Source organism: Thermobia domestica, chromosome 5 (genome assembly GCF_964235325.1).
Source record: "Thermobia domestica chromosome 5, izTheDome1.hap1.1, whole genome shotgun sequence".
In the NCBI taxonomy this organism is placed as follows: Eukaryota; Metazoa; Arthropoda; class Insecta; order Zygentoma; family Lepismatidae; genus Thermobia; species Thermobia domestica.
In genome coordinates, this window is record NC_137458.1 from 266,387 (window position 1) to 285,937 (window position 19,551).

Consider the following 19,551-nt stretch of genomic DNA (forward strand, 5'->3'; position numbering starts at 1 on the left):
CGGTTGGTTAATGAAAGTTAATCAGGAAATGAGGGAACCAATAAACGCTATGTTAACCAAGAACGCAACACGACTTAGGATCATGCTGTACCACTAAAACCCATCATGTCCTCATTCACAGTAGTCACTCTTACCTGCCATTCGAGTATTGCTATTTTCATACTACACACACATGTGAACACTTACTGTTATGTAAGCTGCTCTTCTGCCGCAGGTAAACAAGCCACGCTTTCTGTAACCCACGAGCCAGAAGCCCGAAGAAATCAGTACCAGCAGATGCTCTTAGAAATAAATAGTTTACTTTAAATAAACCCTGTTACAATGTCATAGCTGCATCTGACATCAGAAGCCAAGAACGAGAGCACTAACTAGTTAATGTGTGCAGTTACTACCTAGGTACACTGCTCGTTTAAAACTTGTTTCTTTCAAAAGAGTAATAAACCATTTTCTGAGTCCTATACATTGCGTCACTGAATGTTCAACCGCATTTATTTATCGGTGAATTTCTATTTTATTTTAAGTCGTATAATTCTGGCTTTAGAGGATATTGTGGATGTGCTGCGAGAAACCTGGTTCGGTCTCAGGTTATGTAAGTTTGTGGTGCCTGTGTCTATAGGCTTTTTCGTAGTTCTAGTTTTCTTCCACATTCTCATTCCACCACTTCGTTAATCATCGATTTTCATGAATCGCCCATCTCCTTTATTCTACAAGGCATAATCGTGTAACTATTATTATTAAGTATTCTGCCTTTCGGCAGGTCCTGGGACTGATGAGGATTTTTTATTTTATTTATTAGATTTGGGCCTGGAAATGTTTCTTCCACTTTCCTCGATCTTCAACTTCTTCTTTTAACTCCCAATGTTTTCTCCTATCTTTCAAATCATCGATCAGCTATGTTCTTCTTCTTCCTATTCCTCGCTTCCCTTCCATCTTTCCTTCTATGGCGGTGTGAAGAAGTCGTGGAACTGAAAGATTTTATTTCATTCTGCCTTTACCGAAAAAGAAACTGTGATGAATAACAATAATGAAATGAATGGAAGTAAAAAAGTTGACGAGCGCCAAAAGATGCTGAAACTTCAAACAGAAGAAATTAAATAAATAAAATAAAATGTTGATTGTAGATAGTTCAGAGTTAGGTCAAATTATGATGGATTTTTTACTTGTTTCAGTATATTCAAAATGCAAAGATAGTAAAATTATCGTTCGTATGTAATTATTGTTTGGTACCGGTGTTATAGTATATTGCAAATACATGCAGTTTGAGACTATTGCTGTATACTAGAGTAAGAATGTAAGCTTTTACTGTGTTTAGAAAATAAAAGCATTGGTCTTCTATGGAATGGTGTAGGTTGATTAAGAAAGTAATTTTTCTAAATCTAACCATACATAGAGTGTTTGCGGCGTCACGAGTCAGGAAGAATTTAGTTAATCATAGCAATTCAGGGAAATCCATACCAGACTTTAAGTGTAAATGTTATCAAATTTATTTATTCAAAACACAGTAAAGGATTCAGTCAAAAGTCTCGTATCCCTCAATAACCCTGACAATAGAATTTACATGTTTTCGAAATACTGGTCGTGAGGAAATATAATTTTTTACCGCTTAGGAATATACCATAAGAGATAGTTAAGAAAAATTATAATATTTAATTTCTTTTACGTAAGGGAAGATGTTAAAAAAATAGCTTTTCTTTTCTTTGTTAGCCTGCGGTGACCTTGAAGGTGATCAGCGGTCTTTACTCGGGAGTGACAACGGTGGAACTGGATAATCTGGCAGCCGAAACTGCAGCAACGATGACTACAAAGCATCCTGATTACGCCGTTCTCGCTGCGAGGATTGCAGTTTCCAACCTCCACAAGGAGACGAAGAAGACTTTCAGTGGTGAGTCTTGCTTAGATAATAACTTGTACGCGATTCTTTATATTATTATTAGATTGATCGTCCTAATTATTCCCCCGAGGCTAAGAGAGGGTGTGATGAGATGGATAATAAGGGCGGAATGAAAAGACGAAAAAAATCTATAGAGACTGTTTTTCCACTACAAAGCCCACTTGTCACAGGCTGGAATTGAACCAAGGTTCCCATACACTAGAGGTGAGCGCTCTACTACTGAACCACCGGGCCCGTGAAAGATTAATATTCCGAAACTAAAAGATCTAAGAATCAAACAATTCGAGAGCTTACCTTGCCTATTCATTTGATCCGCTTCCTCATCAACTGCGTATTTTGTTTGGTGAAAGGCCTGCCTTTTCAGGAACTTGATCACAAGAATACCTATGACGATTGAATTAGATAACTGGAGGGAGGTTACCCCATAGCCTCTATAAGTGGGTGTTTCATTTAATAATACGCACTATGTGATGACACTGTGTAAGAAAAAAGTCTATTGTTTCCTTCATTAATCGTATAATAGTATAGTAGGAAGTTACAAAACTCGGTTTAGCTACGCAGTAGAATTGATACGGGTACATTAAATTCCTATATATGGTTTAAAAAAAAAAAACAAACAAAAAAACGTAGAGTCGCTTACTCTGAGGGAACAATGTAGACTGAAAGTATTTGAGAACAAGATCCTGAGACCAGTTTTCACACCCGAGAGAAACTGGAAAGGACAACGGCGGAAATTTCATAACGAGGACTACATATTTATATCGTTTACCAAACATTATTAGGATCATGAAGTCTAGGAGGCTTAGGTGGGCTTAACTGGAAGACCAATCGGAAAACGGCCATTAGGAAGACCTAGGCGCAGATAGGAGGACAATATTAAGATGGATCTCTTCAGAAATAGGAATACAAAGTAGAAGCTGGATCCAGTTGGCTAAGGATAGAAGTCAGTGGAGAGCTTTTGTAAACGTGGCATTGAACTTCCGGGTTCCATAGGCCATAAAGTTAGAGTTGCTTTTTTCTTTAAAATTTTTAATTTCGAAAATGACAATTTGTTTTTCAAACAAGTATTGCAATATATTTATAGTGTAGTAGGCTTAACTGAACATAAAATGATGCTCATTTAGTTCTCTTTTTTTTTTAATCAATATCTTCATAAATAACATCACAATGTTTATCAGCAATTTTATAAAGTGCAGAATAGGCTTACGTACGCGTATAAAATGCCAGCTCAAAAAAGTGCATATCTAAAACATGAATTAATGCTTGTTTCTACTCCATAAATCAGTGGTTCTCAATTGATGTGTCGCGACACTGCTGTGTAACGCAGTCCCGTAAAGTAGAGACCTGCACGGGCCGGGCTTGGGCGGGCCGACTCTGTTATTTCTTTGGGCGGGAACACATTGATTTCTCTTCAGGTCGGGCCGGGCTGGGGCCGATTAATTGTAATTCTTTAATAATTATTGACTTTCGTTAAACGATAATTAGAATAAAGACAAACGTTGAAGAAGTGTGCCCTTGAAAAATGTTACAAAATAAAACTTTTTTAAAAATTTATCAGGCCCGGGCCGGGCTTGAGCCAAGAATTTTAAAAATCTTATCGGGCCGGGCTGGGCTCGAGCCGAAAAATTCGGCCCGTGCAGGCCTCTACCGTAAGGTCGTTTGCACACGGCAACGAGAATATCGGTGGAAATGCTGATAATGTCGACGATGGAATCAACTTCAATGTACTCAAAATCTAACTTGCACACGCACCGACATTATCGACCGATCTTCCTATGACGGTAATGCAGCCGTAGAAGCCCCCGACAATGTCGGCGATATCGATTCCTTATGATTGCATGCACATGCGGCCAGCCAGGAGTTTAGGTGAAGAGAGTGAGTGACAAGGCACTGTGTATCCTTGTTTCGTTTCTTGTCTTGGGAATTTTGTTTCCATTTTTATTTTTCTGTTACAATTGTATATTATTATTATCTTGTCTTACAAACAACTTCGGAACAGATGATGATTATTATTATTATTCTCTGATTTGGAGTAGTTAATTCCCTTTGTTAAATAAAGTATAAAATGTGGGAAATCTGGAAAGTACTGATTTCCCTCTAAATAGCTATTATCAAAAAGAATATAAGATATTTAGATATCTACTTTCCGTTGATTATTTTCGTCCTCTCTCTCGCTCTGATTGTATCTTTTTCTAACTTTCTAATGCATTTAAATTTTATTACATTACAGCATTGCGCGTTTCCACAGTTAATTGAATGAATGTTCTGGAAATTCGAAGCTCAGAGTAATAATTAAATTGTGTATTTCAATTCATTACTGGAAATTAATTTAAGCGGAATTTAAACGAGTGGTAAGCTTTATCACAAGTCATAAACAAAAAGTAAATCTCTTTAAAGACTTACGTAGGTTTTCCAAAAGTTCGGCAGAAGAAAAATTCAGTATCAAAATTAAACAAGAGACTTACTCTATGCGGTGGTGCTATTCAGCCGGTCACCACGAAGTTCAGACGATGTAAAACTTTTTATTACCATCTGGTTTAAACTAGTGGTGGGCACAAAAACCGGTTCCGGTTTTTTCCAAAATTTGTTATTTCTGACCAGAATAGTGTTTCGTTGTTCTCCGGAAACCGATACCGTTTTCACAGAAATAGGAAACCGATAACGTTTTATGTTTTCCAAAAGTTTTCACCGAAACTAATTTCGGTGAAAACCGAACCGTTTTGGAGAAAACCGAAATATCGGTTTTCCGGGTTTCTATTCTAGAAACCGGTTTCCGGTTTTTATAAAACCGGTTTTGCCCATCCCTAGTTTAAACCAGCCAACCCTGGTGGGCTACTTTTTTCTAACCATCCTAACACATTCACTATCAACTTAAAAGCAAAAAACCAATTCTTACAACTACTTTCTACTTCAATAAATATGGCTTTGTAACCGCCTGTAGTTCTGTTCGGTGTCCGTGGCTCGTGGTACTACCAATAGGTATCTTCCTGATACTTTAACTTACCTGGACAGGACGATGAAGGACCTCTCCAAGAAAAGGTTACAAACTGTTCCCAAATCGCTCGTCGGTCTCAATAATATGAGCATTAGGCGTCGAGAGGTTCGGGTGTCTCGTCTCGAAAACCTCACGGACGATCAGACGGTCATCCAGACCATAACGTACACAAACATCACTCGTACAAACAACGAAAACACACTGGATTAATTGACACTATACTTATTTATTAGAACACTATTTTGAAAAAAAAAATAACGAAGAGAAATGAATACAACACTGGACACTAATAAATTTTGCCGCTGAAATTACGCTTTGCCCTTTTCGGGAAATATAGCCCTTTATATATGTATGATTATAATTCAGATATCACTATAAATACTTCGCTCACACCATTAACACACTTGGGGATTCGCACTGGGGAAAAGTTGTCTGGATCGTCCCACGATGAATCCAGTTGTTACGCTGAACAGTCCTGCAGCGTAAAGGTGAATCTTCAGCAAACACACAAAAGAAGATCTCCACAATGGAATACAGATATTGGAGGGCGCGTATATAACCTTTTAAACGCACAAGGTCTGAGGACCTGGGATTTCACTGGTTGGGGCTAGCCGTAAGAAATCGTCCTTCACCGGCTAAATAACTTGTGCCCCTTAACACAACTTATGTTTGAAGCTCGACGCGAGATGCGTGGTTACGGCTTCCAGACCTGGAGTAAAACTCCTTGAGCATCCAAGCTCAAGCTACGGGTTGCAATGGTCAACGGAAAAGTGTTGGCAGTTCAGTTCAAAATTCACTCAGTGAACTCACCTGTATGCACACACAAACAGAATATAGAAAACAATTTATGTTAATTTTAGCCAACTGCCTATAATGCACTAGACACGGCGATAACACTGGCGTGAGAAAGTACAGATAACGAACTACGAAAACTGTGAGGCTGGTGCCACTTTGGCTACTGGGACATCTGGTCAGCCCGTATTTCTCTAATCTATTGTAATGTTTCCATAAGCGATTAACGAAAGCACTTAATTCAGTTCCCAATAACTATAGAATATATACTGTGCATATAATGAGTCAGGGAGAAACACTGAAATGGTTAGTCACTAACTGAAATGTTCTCAGCAAAAGCAACGTTTTAAATATATATGAGAAAACGATGAAAGACTTCTTTGTCCAATTGTGTGGGAAAGAAGCAATTCCCACCAAAGAAAGAACTTATGTGCGTTGCAGAATAAAGTATAAATCGAAATAATAATCACTGTCTTCACGAAATATACAGTGTCCACAAAAAATCCTTCTATATCCTGGTAGTGGTTATATATGGTGTCCGAAAGTGGAACGACCTGTCAAGTGCACACGTGGACAGGTTGAGAACCCATGGCCGTCTGACGAAGTATGAATAAAATTAGGTTTTTCACCTGAAAATTTAAAATAAGTTAGTTGGCAACACTGTCATATGGTGTGAGACTTACGTGTATGAACGTTGAATGGTTTTTCACCTGAAAAAGGGCTATTTAAAATAGTTAAAGAACTTGTCCACTCACTACAAAGTGATGAGGTTCCTGCATGAGCAATGTCCAATCCAAGTGTTCCATGAAGTAATAAGATCCTCTTGAACAATTGGTGCAGTTGGGTTTCCTTATCTTCCGTTACTTCACATGTTGAAACCATGTGTTGAATATCCTCCATGATTCTCCAACGATGAGTTGATGAGGGGAGAAGGGGAGATTTTTTTTTTTAACACTGGTGTGAGAAACGAAGTACGGTTACAACACCTGTATGATAACTTTTTTTTTTTAAAAGTTCGCAGAAAGCGTTTATAGGGCTATTAAAATTCTTACTTTTTTTTTTTTTTAATACAAATACTTTTCGTAAAATGTTTAAGTGTTCCGTTTCGATCACTTTATTTGATATAATATGAAGTAAATATGCACACTCAATAACTATTCAAGAAAACATCGATTTAAAGAATTATCAAATATCTCAATAAAAATTAGTAAATATACTGATATCTGTATTTAAAATATCAAAATGTGAATGAATAAGCAAATAGCAAAACATGTTAAAGGTACTAAAATATTAAAATTATTGTTAAACTTTCGATATCACTCTAATATATTAGAAAAATATGAAAATCATTGAATAGTAAAATGAATGAAAATGTAAACACATGATAAACTCACAATATATAAGCAAAATAAGATTCTCACCTGTATGTCCCTTTTTTTTTCTTTAACTGTGCCTCGTGTTGTTTGGCAGAAAAGAACGAAAAATCGTTTTTCAAAAAATAAAAAAAAAAAATAAACTTAAGTGTCAAAATTGACGTTCATAGTAATTCCAAGAAATAAGCATGATTCTGCATATCAAAGAAAAGATCGTGATTTCGTTGACATGTATGAAGAAAATTCGGCACGCCATAAGATCAAATGCCATCTGCTCGTCGTGAAAATCGAGACTTTAATTCAGTAATGCTCAATACAACAAATGGTTTCATTCTGAAACAAAGTTATTATTAGCTTAGGCCTAGAATAATGGTTGTTGTTCACTTCTAAAACGTAAACATTGTAGGGTTACCAGAACATATGGGTATTATCTGCAAAAGAACTTATTAATAAAGCGTTGAAAACTATACAGTGTTGATCCAAGTTTTTCGAAGGTCTGAATCAAGGAAGTTGACTCGCTAGTCCAAACATTCCTGAAAATAAATGGTCGTTATGCCATGAATTGACCAAAACCATAGGTGGGAAAAATGTGTAATACTACACGTACTTACACACAAAATATGCAACCATAGGCACTTACAAAATGTTTCTGTACAGAACTGAAATATAAACATTTATATTCAGTAAAATACGCGTATGTTCCCTGGAACATAACATACGTCTTCCACCTAGAAAAAATGTGTAAACACACAAAATACAAATGCTCTCGTAGCATCGTAAAATATGTCTCTGAAAGACAAAATACATGAGACCTGTGAAAAGAAAAACATGGGATACAAACAAAAATATAGTCAACGACACTACAACTTTCTGGTCAATCTAAAACATCAAGATTAAATTCCCTACAAAACAGCTGTAACAAGCTTCCTTAGGCATCTTCGCTACAAATATTCAAAATGGTCTTATTAACGCATTAAAATTCAGTCATCGAGCATACGAAATAATTGACAAAGTCATTTTCATAAAACATTATGGCTTCATGCTTTTGGAAAGAAAGAAAATAAGTTTATTTTTCGGGATCTATATCAATATCTCTAAGACGGCTGAAACCTCATAAATAATGGGACATGCCGATTTTTGAAGAAAATCATCCGTCATTGGCAGTATGGCTGAAACCTAAAGATTTGTATTCTAAAACCTTTGGCCATGTTGATTTCTGAGGGAAATCCTCCATACTGTTTGTTATGGCTGAAACCTAAAGGTCTGTATTTCAAAACCTTTGGCCATGTTGATTTTTTTTTTAAATCCTCCATAACAAAAACAATTTTACTAAAAAATTCCAAATAATTTTGGGACATACTGTGACTAAAATATAACTTTCTCAAAATTAATGTAAAACTAAACATTATAACATCTTAGCATACAAATGCACATAATAGAATTACGGTTCATAAACACTAAAATATTCACTGAAATGTTACTAGACAATAACATACACTAAAAAAAAAATCTAACCTAAGAATACACATGGTTAGTTACGGGTTACTATAAAAGAAGAAGAGAAATGAAAAACTATATTTTGCGATTGATGGCGAAAATACAGTTAGCTATGGAATATCCAATGGATTAGCCACATCCATTTTTGCAACAGATCTGCAATTCCAGGAAAAATTGCCTCCCTGAAAAAAAAAAAATATTTATATTTATCCCCATAAAATATCCTACCCGAAGAAGTTTCCCTACGGTCGTTCAGTGGTCTAGAGAAGACGAAAAAAAAATGTTAATTAGAAATTACAAGAAAATATAGAAGTTAAACATATTTCCGCATATATATTAATATGAGGGGAAAAACGACCGTTCACCATCAGAATATCTGTTCATATAGTTCCTTCTAAAATAAAAAGATTACTGCTTTCGTTCGAAGAATATACTATTCACACGACATTCCTACACACACTATTAGCTAACAAGGAAATGTCTGTTTCACTTGTTTAAGGCTTAGCCTACTTTCCGTTCTAAACTTTTCTCTTCGAACAAAATATATCATGTCACATCCTGGAAATTCAAATAAGTCAAAATCGGGTAAATGACGTAAATGAGGTTCAATCAAATTACAGTAAACACTTCAAAATGAAAACGAAAATCTAAGATTTACACTGAAAAATAAATTTAACATTGATTATAAGTGTAAAGTTTCATATTCTACGCATGAGATTACATACTAAGTTTTAATGACAAATATACAAATATACGGTATATATAATTAACAACTAAAATTTTTCTTATCTATACATTCTCCTTTTCTTAAAAGGAAATCAAACTAATTGTGAGTCATACGTATGATAACATGTTTAAGAATTTGGAAAGTGGGAAGGGATTCTAAAAAGATTTTTTTTTTTTTTAAATGAAAAATAATAAAAATATGTTATAAGGACAAAACATCTTCCCACTAGCTGAGGTACAGATATCTCGCCAAGATGTCAAACCGTTTTTGGCTAAATACGGTCCCTCTACGTATGTGATTACACACTAAATTTTATTTATAAACATACAACTATATATATAAGTAACAACTAAAATTTTTCTGATTCTGCGCATCTGGATACATTTTTTTTTTTTTTTTTTTTAAGAAAATCAAACATTAATTGTGAATAACATGTAATAGCATATTTAAGAATTTCGAAAGTGGGAAGGGATCCTAAAAGATTTTTTTTTTTTTTTTTTTTTTTTAATTTTAGAACACAATAAAAATATATATTATAACGCCAAAACATCTTCCCACTGGCTGGGGATACGGAAATCGCGCCAAGATTTCAAATTGCTTTTAAAATGCAATTCCCCTACGTATGTGATATGTTAATTATTTACTAAAAAATCTAAATTCAAACATCTGAAATAAAACAAGAAAAAATTAATAACATTAACTAATAGTAAGTCAATGATAAGGTTTGAACACTCATACACAGCTGACTGAGGTGTGAACTGCTACACGGAACAAAGACAGAAAAAGAAAAGAATGAATCAGCTGTATACCGTCCGTTATTCGTCGACATTAACAGGTGATCGAAAATGCAGCGATTATCTTATCACAATAAAGAAAGAAAACGTGTTATCTGCTCTTTGCCGAACAGTTAAAAGCTGGAAGCAAAAAGGAGTTTTAAAAACAATGCGTAGTTCTCTTTTCGTACACAGGTGTTCTGATCAAAAACTAAAAGCAAAAAGGAAGAAAAATGAATGAATGTCTATCGCTTAAAAGTTGAAAGAAAGATTAAAAGAAATGCATTGCTTTCCTGGCAGAAAAATTTGTATCAACACACAAAGTCTTGGTTGCCTTTTTTTTTTTTTTTTTATGAAGTAAACCTCACTTAACATTTGTTTTAATTCCTGTTCTCTGTATAGCTTCTACGTAATTGTAGTCCACCGGTAAGGTTAGGTGCGATTAATGGGATACACGTAGGCTCCCAATATGTTGAATTGAAGTAATAATGTAACCAAGGATCTCCTAAATAAAGAGATAGCAAACGGGTGGTTGATAAGTTATTAACCTGTAAAGGAGTTGAATTATTCTCATCGGACTTGTCGTTTTCGGAGTTTGACAAGTTGACTTCTCCACTAGGGGAAAAAGAGATTGGTTCTTGAATTTCATTAACAGGTGACAAATTAAGGTCATGCAAAAGATCTTCTGGTAGTTGGCGACGTGCCAAGGCCATCCAAATTTCACGGGTTTCAGGGGTAGGTTCCCATAACTTAGTCCTGTCTATCGAATGAAGTCCTAAATATTCACCTGAAGAAGGGTCAACAAGTTCAACAACACGGTCATTAATGACCTTAACACATAAAAGGGGTCCTCGGTACAAATCAAAAAATTTTGATATTTCACCTTTCAATAGGCTACTGATGTTACGCTGTTTGAGAAAAATCAAACTTCCTTGTTTTAAACGTCGTCGCTGTTGTTGACTGTCGTTCCATCGTGCGTTCCTTTATTCAATGATGGCTTTTCGTCGGTGGTCTGCCATAAGTAATTTATTAGACCAACTAATCCCGTCTTCCTTATCAAAATCTTCAGATACCTGTAAACCAAAATGCTTAAAAATGGGACGAGAAAAATGAATATTAAGATACAAACTTGCTGGTGAAACACCAAGACTTTCGACGATGGAGTAGTTATGTAACAGAACTGCTTGCGTCAGGTTCTCGGCCCATTTATTATGTGACTGACAACATAATAACCTAAGGGTAGATACAAGGATTTTGTTAGTGTTCTGTGATGTTACTCATGGGGTGATACGGTGTTGTATGATGGACTTTAATATTGTACTCTTGCATTTTAGATAGAAACTTTTTGCTATGAAACATTGCAGCGTTATCTGTCAGTACTGCCTGCACGATACCTAAATGTAGCATGTATATATCAAATAAACACTTGATGACTGAAGTAGCAGTGGCGTTCTTCAAGGGGTAAGCTGTACAATATTGAGTAAACACATCAACAGTAACTAGTGCGAAACGCGCACCATTTTTGCCTGATGGATATGGGCCTAAAAAATCAAGGGCTAATAAAGCTCTAGGTTCTGAATAAGGATTAGTAGACAAGAAACGAGCTGGTGGGTGGTGATCGGATTTAAATTGCATACATTTCACGCAATCCTTTAAATGTTTCTTCACATCTGATCTCATTTTGCTCCAATAAAATGATTTTGAGATGATCCGAAGCGTTTTGTCTACTCCCGGGTGATCTAAATCATCATGGTAAGCTGTGAGAACGTTATTCACTAATGATCTGGGAATGCAAATTTTATATGAGTCTGGAAAATGAAAATCTCTGTATAAAAGAATACCATTATCGAGTTTGAAAAATGTTTTCCAATTGCGTGAATTCCTTGGAAGTTCTTTTATTTCCTCGCCTGCTAAAAAAGAAATAATGGGGAAATAATCAGGATCTTCCTTTTGCGCGTTCTGTAACTCTTCAACTGAAATATTTTTGATTTTGTCTTGAATAGCCTGTAAAAGATGAACACGTTTAGTTGGTAATTCTTTGGAAGGGAAGAGACGTGAAAGCGCATCTGCACAAAGGTTCTCGGAACCTTTCTGGAAACGTATTTCGTACTCCAGCTGCTGTAATTCCAGGGACCATCTAAGAAGACGAGTGTTCCAAGGCTTGGCCTTATCCAACCAACTGAGATTTTTATGATCTGTAATAAAAATAACATGGTGACCAATTAGCAATTGACGCCATTTTCGGACCGCAAATACGATTGCAAGACATTCAATCTCACTCACACTATAGCGAGACTCAGCAGGTGTTAAAGTCCGACTAGCGAACTGGATTACCTTTTTCTGTCCATCACTGTACTGATATAGGACTGCACTGACTCCCAAGCGGGATGCATCCGATTCTAAGTAATAAGGTAAATTCAAGTCAGGGTGTGACAAGAGAACGTCTTTACAAATATCGTCTTTAACTTGTTGGAAAGATTGTTCGTGTTCTTCAAGCCATTGCCACCGTTTTCCCTTTTTGAGAAGCTGAAAAAGAGGTTGCATTTTTTCTGAGAAATGAGGAATAAAATTTCGTGACCAATTAAAGAGACCAATTACAGATTGTAAAGATCTAATATTGGTGGGTCTGGGTAAGTTACGAACCGCTTCTATGGTTTTTGGATCCTTTTTAATGCCTTCGGGAGTAATCGAGAAACCTAGAAAAGATATTGAATTAGTGCAAAACGAACATTTTTCAATGTTAAGAGTAAGGTTGTGTTCTCTAAACTTTTCACAAAGATTTGTCTCAGCAATGCAAGATGTTCTTCGAAACTATCTGTAAAGCAAGCCAAATCGTCAATGTATCGTAAGATTTTAGCATGTAACTCTGGTCCCAATACTTTTTGGAGCATACTGTTTAAAACCTGCTACCATTTTTGTAACCAAAACAGGTGACTCGATATTGGTAATGTTGGCCTTCGAAATTGAATGCTGTATATTCCTGGGACTTAGGAGTAAGCAAGGCTTGATTATAGCTACTTACAAGATCCAGGGAGCTAAGGAAAGGTTTACATTTTACTTTTAATAAGTCCTGTATGCCCTCAGATTTTGTTTGGCGAAGTTCCACAAACCGGTTCGGCAAGCGAAGATCAACACATATTCTTGGTTTCCCGTTTTTCTTGGGAACTACAAGGATAGGATTGCTGTGAACAGAATTTGAATGACAAATCAATCCTAATTCTAATAACTTATGAATCTCATCTCGTACATCTTGGAGATACTTATGAGGGATGGGATATTGTTTACGTACCAGTGGCTTGTCAGTTTTAACCTCCATCTCATAAACGAAGTCTTTACAGAGACCTGGATAATTCGTAAAAATATCCCTATATTGTGACAAAAGAGAGTATAATTGCTTTTTCTGTTGGTTGTTTAAATTAAAAGTGCGGTTAACAGCATCTCTAATCTGTTCGTCTGTAGCACATTGTTTTACAAAAGTGGCAGCTGAAATAGAAAAATTGTTATCTATCGTATCTCTCTCTTCATCTTCGGAGATTTCCTGAAAGTCAAAAGTTTCTGGTAAAAGATTAATAATGGTTTTCAAATTATTATATTCCATGGAAATCGTACCATCCGAAAGATTGATTTGGCCTCTCAAAGCAGTAAGTGCATCAAGTCCTAAAATAAGATCTTGATTGAGAGATTCTGTAACATAAACTTTTACATAAACAGAAATGTTATCAATTTGAATAGTGACTAATGTGTAACCTCTTACTTTTCTTCTGGTTGACCCACTGAAATCCACTAAAAGTACATCATCAGCTGGAGTGAGTTTGGGTGACGTCACATCTGCGCTAATGCGTTTCCAAAGCGCTAAAGACATGGCACGTATCGGAGCCTGTGTCCGCCAGACATTCAACTTCAGTATTACAAACTAAAACTTTAAGTTTAGCAGAGATAGGGTTGGGTTGCGCATTAATATAATGGTCTAGACAGTCTGTGTCCGACTCACAGTCACTTCTAGCTAAATCAGGATTATTTACACTACAAATGTGAGTATGCGATACCAGAAAATGCTTAGTTGGACCTACAGTGGGATAGTATGTATTGGCCGGTACCCGGTCCTCAGTACCGCCTTCTAATTGTTTTCCGAGTGGCCAGAATTCCAATCATTACGTCGGTTTGACCGGTTTGAGTTGTTCCTATTGTTATGATTTTTCCTATTGTTGTTATTTCCACTATTATTATTCCTCCTTTCATTATTGGTACTATTGTTTCGCCGATTCCTAGAATTATTGTTCTTTCGTTCAGGTCTAGTGTTAGAATTATCGCGCGAGTTGCGATTCCTGTTCCGTTCCTCACTATTTCTCTGATCACGTAATCTCGAGGGTCGCTTCCTATTATTTCTACTATTGTCATGTCGCGTACGACCTCGGTTCTGATTCCTATCAATTCTCATATTATTGACACGCTGATCCTGGTACCTTTGATTACTCTTATTATACGAAAAATTTCGTTGGTTACTTTGGAAACTGGAATTTTGATTACCATTATAATTATTACCCTGCTTGTATCTTTCCTCTCTACGACTTTGCTGAGCGTGTAAAGTTTCTAATTTTTGAATTGCGGCCAAAAACTCCCTGATATTATTACATGGATGAAGAAAGAGTTCAGTTTTAAATCTATTAGGCAAAGTCTGTATTACGTCTGTAAGTATGAGAAATTCAGGCAATTGCGGTGTCAATTCACGAAGTTTATTGAATTGATCTAGCGCAAAATCATGTACGGAACTATGTACCTTGGGATCGAACCTAGTACTCTTACAGGTTGATAGCCTGTGTTGTACTGTAGCTTTTCCCGCGAAAGCTTCAATAAGTGCTTGTTTGATTTGCTCATAGTTAAAGTCGTCTTTCCTGATATTGTACCAACTTAATGAAACTCCTTGCAACAAATGTGGAATGAGTTTAAACAGAGCTTTATCAGAAAGGTTGGCTAATTGAGCTGTAAGCTCTAGCTTTTGTAAATAATTGTGAATTGATTCACTAGAAGGATCACCCTGAAATTTAGGAAAACACTGAATTTCCTTAAGCATGACATCGTCTTTTAATTTCGTATTTTTTCTCTGGCGATTAGTGAAAGTAACATTTTTGTCGCGCTTGCGCCTTCGGTCACATACAACCTTGATTTCTGAATCATCACTTGTGCTATCACTACTACTGGTGTTCTTACACTCCGAATAAGCCGAATCACTATAATGCCTAACTTGTCTAGGAGTATCTGTTTCTACTCGGGGTTCGAATTCTGACGCTCTATTTTCGGTACTTTCTACTCTCTGGGCGAGCTCTACCATATCACGCCTAATTTCTTTTATGTTCTTATCTATTGCCCGTATTTCGGCGCGACATTCTGCGTTAGATTCATTTTTTACCTTCATATTGTAATCTATCAGTTTCGCCTCTTCATATACCATTTTAATGTCTTTACCTTGCCTTTCTACGCGTTCAGAAATTTCCTCAATACGGTCATGCATCTCATTTAATTTATCGATTGTATCTATATGTAAACTAACGCAGCGTTCCTTATTAGCCTGACACACATCTCGGGTTGATTCCAACTGCCCTTGGAGGGATTGTGTGTAATCATGCAAGCCTCCTAAATGATTCTGAATTTTACAGACTTTTGTTTCTATTTGTTCTACACGATGGCATGTTTCTTCAGTCTGTTGCCTAACTTCGACGCTGGTCTGTGTGGCGAGTTCGATTGCCTGTTTAGTACTATGACTGACTTCGTGAAGCTGGCCATGAATCTTAAGTGTGATGCCATTGTATTTTTGTTCGAGGATTTCGTTCCTTCGTTTACTTTCGGCCTCCACATTCCTAATACTTTGTTCTAATCTTTGGTTATTTTCGCGACATTCTTTTTGCACGGCGTCTAACTTCTGACCTAATTCGACAAAATTTTCTTTATTCTCATCTACTTTTTGTTCTAATCTATCAAAATTCTCTTTAAATTGAGCAAAATTCTTTTTATTGTCTCTCATCGATTCTTCGAGAAGTAAACTCATTCTAGTTATAATATCTACTTCCTGATGTTCCATTATGGACAAAAGTAAAATTTAAAACGTATGATTAGAATAAAATATATTATCACCAAAACATGTGATTAAAATCACCTGAAAGAGATTTTTTTTTCAGATTACTGGTACTAAGCTGAAAGAGAAATGATATATTAAAATATTAATCTTATATGTATATTCGAGCACCAACGGTCTCGATTCGGGTCGGTAGTTCGGGCGTCATTTATTTGTAACCGCCTGTAGTTCTGTTCGGTGTCCGTGGCTCGTGGTACTACCAATAGGTATCTTCCTGATACTTTAACTTACCTGGACAGGACGATGAAGGACCTCTCCAAGAAAAGGTTACAAACTGTTCCCAAATCGCTCGTCGGTCTCAATAATATGAGCATTAGGCGCCGAGAGGTTCAGGTGTCTCGTCTCGAAACCTCACGGACGATCAGACGGTCATCCAGACCATAACGTACACAAACATCACTCGTACAAACAACGAAAACACACTGGATTAATTGACACTATACTTATTTATTAGAACACTATTTTGAAAAAAAAAAATAACGAAGAGAAATGAATACAACACTGGACACTAATAAATTTTGCCGCTGAAATTACGCTTTGCCCTTTTCGGGAAATATAGCCCTTTATATATGTATGATTATAATTCAGATATCACTATAAATACTTCGCTCACACCATTAACACACTTGGGGATTCGCACTGGGGAAAAGTTGTCTGGATCGTCCCACGATGAATCCAGTTGTTACGCTGAACAGTCTTGCAGCGTAAAGGTGAATCTTCAGCAAACACACAAAAGAAGATCTCCACAATGGAATACAGATATTGGAGGGCGCGTATATAACCTTTTAAACGCACAAGGTCTGAGGACCTGGGATTTCACTGGTTGGGGCTAGCCGTAAGAAATCGTCCTTCACCGGCTAAATAACTTGTGCCCCTTAACACAACTTATGTTTGAAGCTCGACGCGAGATGCGTGGTTACGGCTTCCAGACCTGGAGTAAAACTCCTTGAGCATCCAAGCTCAAGCTACGGGTTGCAATGGTCAACGGAAAAGTGTTGGCAGTTCAGTTCAAAATTCACTCAGTGAACTCACCTGTATGCACACACAAACAGAATATAGAAAACAATTTATGTTAATTTTAGCCAACTGCCTATAATGCACTAGACACGGCGATAACACTGGCGTGAGAAAGTACAGATAACGAACTACGAAAACTGTGAGGCTGGTGCCACTTTGGCTACTGGGACATCTGGTCAGCCCGTATTTCTCTAATCTATTGTAATGTTTCCATAAGCGATTAACGAAAGCACTTAATTCAGTTCCCAATAACTATAGAATATATACTGTGCATATAATGAGTCAGGGAGAAACACTGAAATGGTTAGTCACTAACTGAAATGTTCTCAGCAAAAGCAACGTTTTAAATATATATGAGAAAACGATGAAAGACTTCTTTGTCCAATTGTGTGGGAAAGAAGCAATTCCCACCAAAGAAAGAACTTATGTGCGTTGCAGAATAAAGTATAAATCGAAATAATAATCACTGTCTTCACGAAATATACAGAGTGTCCACAAAAAATCCTTCTATAACCTGGTAGCGGTTATAGCTTTCGGTACTGCATATAAGTTCTTTATATATATATATATATATATATATATATATATATATATATATATATATATATATATAATATACTGTAATGTTAGTCCGTGCGTTACTCCACATGATCTTTTAAACGAAATCAAATTTTGTTTTTTCTAATAGATAGCTCGAGCTATTATCTCGGCCGAATTCGTTAAAATGGCATAAGATCATTGATATCTTCACGGGTAACGGTGACTAACGGTACCTATGCATATTCCATTTCCTGCTATTCAAATCTGCCGCAGTTGACATCTACCGGACTGAAATTGAAACTTCGCGTTATCCTCTTTATCGTCTTTAGCACTGTTTTGTTTTAACTTTTCAAAGCCATCTTTCCCTTGCGTGCTTTACCAGAGAACAAGGATGAAATATAAAGTCTTGTTTGTTTCGAATTACGTTAGATTTGTGTACTTAAAAAAAATAAATTCCTATACTTCTTCATTCTTCATTCAAACTCCAGGATGGCGGCTCAGTGGTAGTGTTCATCTCTGGTGCATAGAGTTCTTGGTTCGATTCCAGCTCGTGCCAAGTGAGCTTTGTGCTGGACAAACACTGTGTACTTAGGTTTTCTCGGGGTTCTTCCGTTTCTCCCCACTTTCTTCATTCCACAATTTCCTTTATTTTTCACTATCACCGTCTCCTTTAGCCTAGCCGGCATAACCGTGGGACGTAAAACGTAGATTTCATTTAATCTTGTTTCAAACTCCAGGATGCACATCAAAGGGTTTGTTATTTGGCCACACATAGTGTTACATAATAAATGTAAAGCGATCCATGTAACATTGAGTCTATTGGATGCTTAAGTTCTTAACTTATGAAATCTCTTAGTCAGACACGGCGTGAGTTACACTAAGTCACATGTTGTCCAATCTTTTAAATGTCTCTTGATGCGAAATCATCGTCCGTCAAAACCTGGACCACTCTGTACAACCGAGTACTTTACTCTTAATTTGTAGCAGACGTGAGTTCGTTGTGTTCTAGCTGTTACCTCTTGTACTGAGATCTTGCAGCTGTTCAAAATACATTTTCTTTTGTTGCAGAGGTGATGGATGATCTGCACAAAATGGTGAATCCGAAAACTGGAAAGAAGACTCCCATGCTGTCAGACTACCATCACGACATCATCATGAGAAACGCTGATAGACTTAATTCAGCAATTATATATGACAGAGATTTTAGCTACAACTACTTTGGTTTCAAGGTAATTGCTATTCTAAATTATTTTTATTCTTATTACTATTTTAAATTCACTTTTAGGCTACAAGTAACACCATCTGTGTATGAGATCACTCTTGCTAACAATGTTTGAGAGGATTTTATAGGATGTTGAGAGAAGGAAAAAGACCCGATAATTATTAGTCAGTTTTGTCGCCTTTCTTGTGGATTGGAACAATGATTGATTCTTTCCACTCTTGTGGCAATTCCTCCTTGTTCCGGATGAGAATGAGTTTGTGTATGTTGTTTCACAATTTTTCCCCTTCAACTAAAATTAATTCATCCAGAATTTTATTAAAATTAGCTCAGCCGGAGATTTGAGTGTCTAATTTCTATGTAAAAATTTTGACTGTAATATACTATGTTAATGAAGAGAAATTTGTTTAGCGACGTGTTGTAGCTTGTGTTTGTGTCACAGTTTGGACATGATTGACAACCAGAATAAGTTTGATATGTAAAAATATGCTATCTTCGTCTATTGCAATAAAACCTTCTGAAGTAATTACTAAAAACTTGATTCTACTCACACGAGCCATACATAACATTTTTATCATATATATGTGTGTGATCATA

The 19,551-nt window shown here is 36.3% G+C and overlaps 1 protein-coding gene across 1 annotated transcript in view; it reads left to right on the forward strand.

The window, feature by feature from the left end:
* The window catches only part of RnrL (Ribonucleoside diphosphate reductase large subunit), a 52,343-nt gene that overhangs the window by 5,444 nt on the left and 27,348 nt on the right, over window positions 1-19,551 (forward strand). Inside the window, exons 3-4 of the mRNA XM_081758082.1 lie at window positions 1,705-1,882; window positions 18,804-18,964. Of these exons, the coding sequence (XP_081614208.1) occupies window positions 1,705-1,882; window positions 18,804-18,964 (339 nt within the window). The remainder of the gene's footprint in view (window positions 1-1,704; window positions 1,883-18,803; window positions 18,965-19,551) is intronic.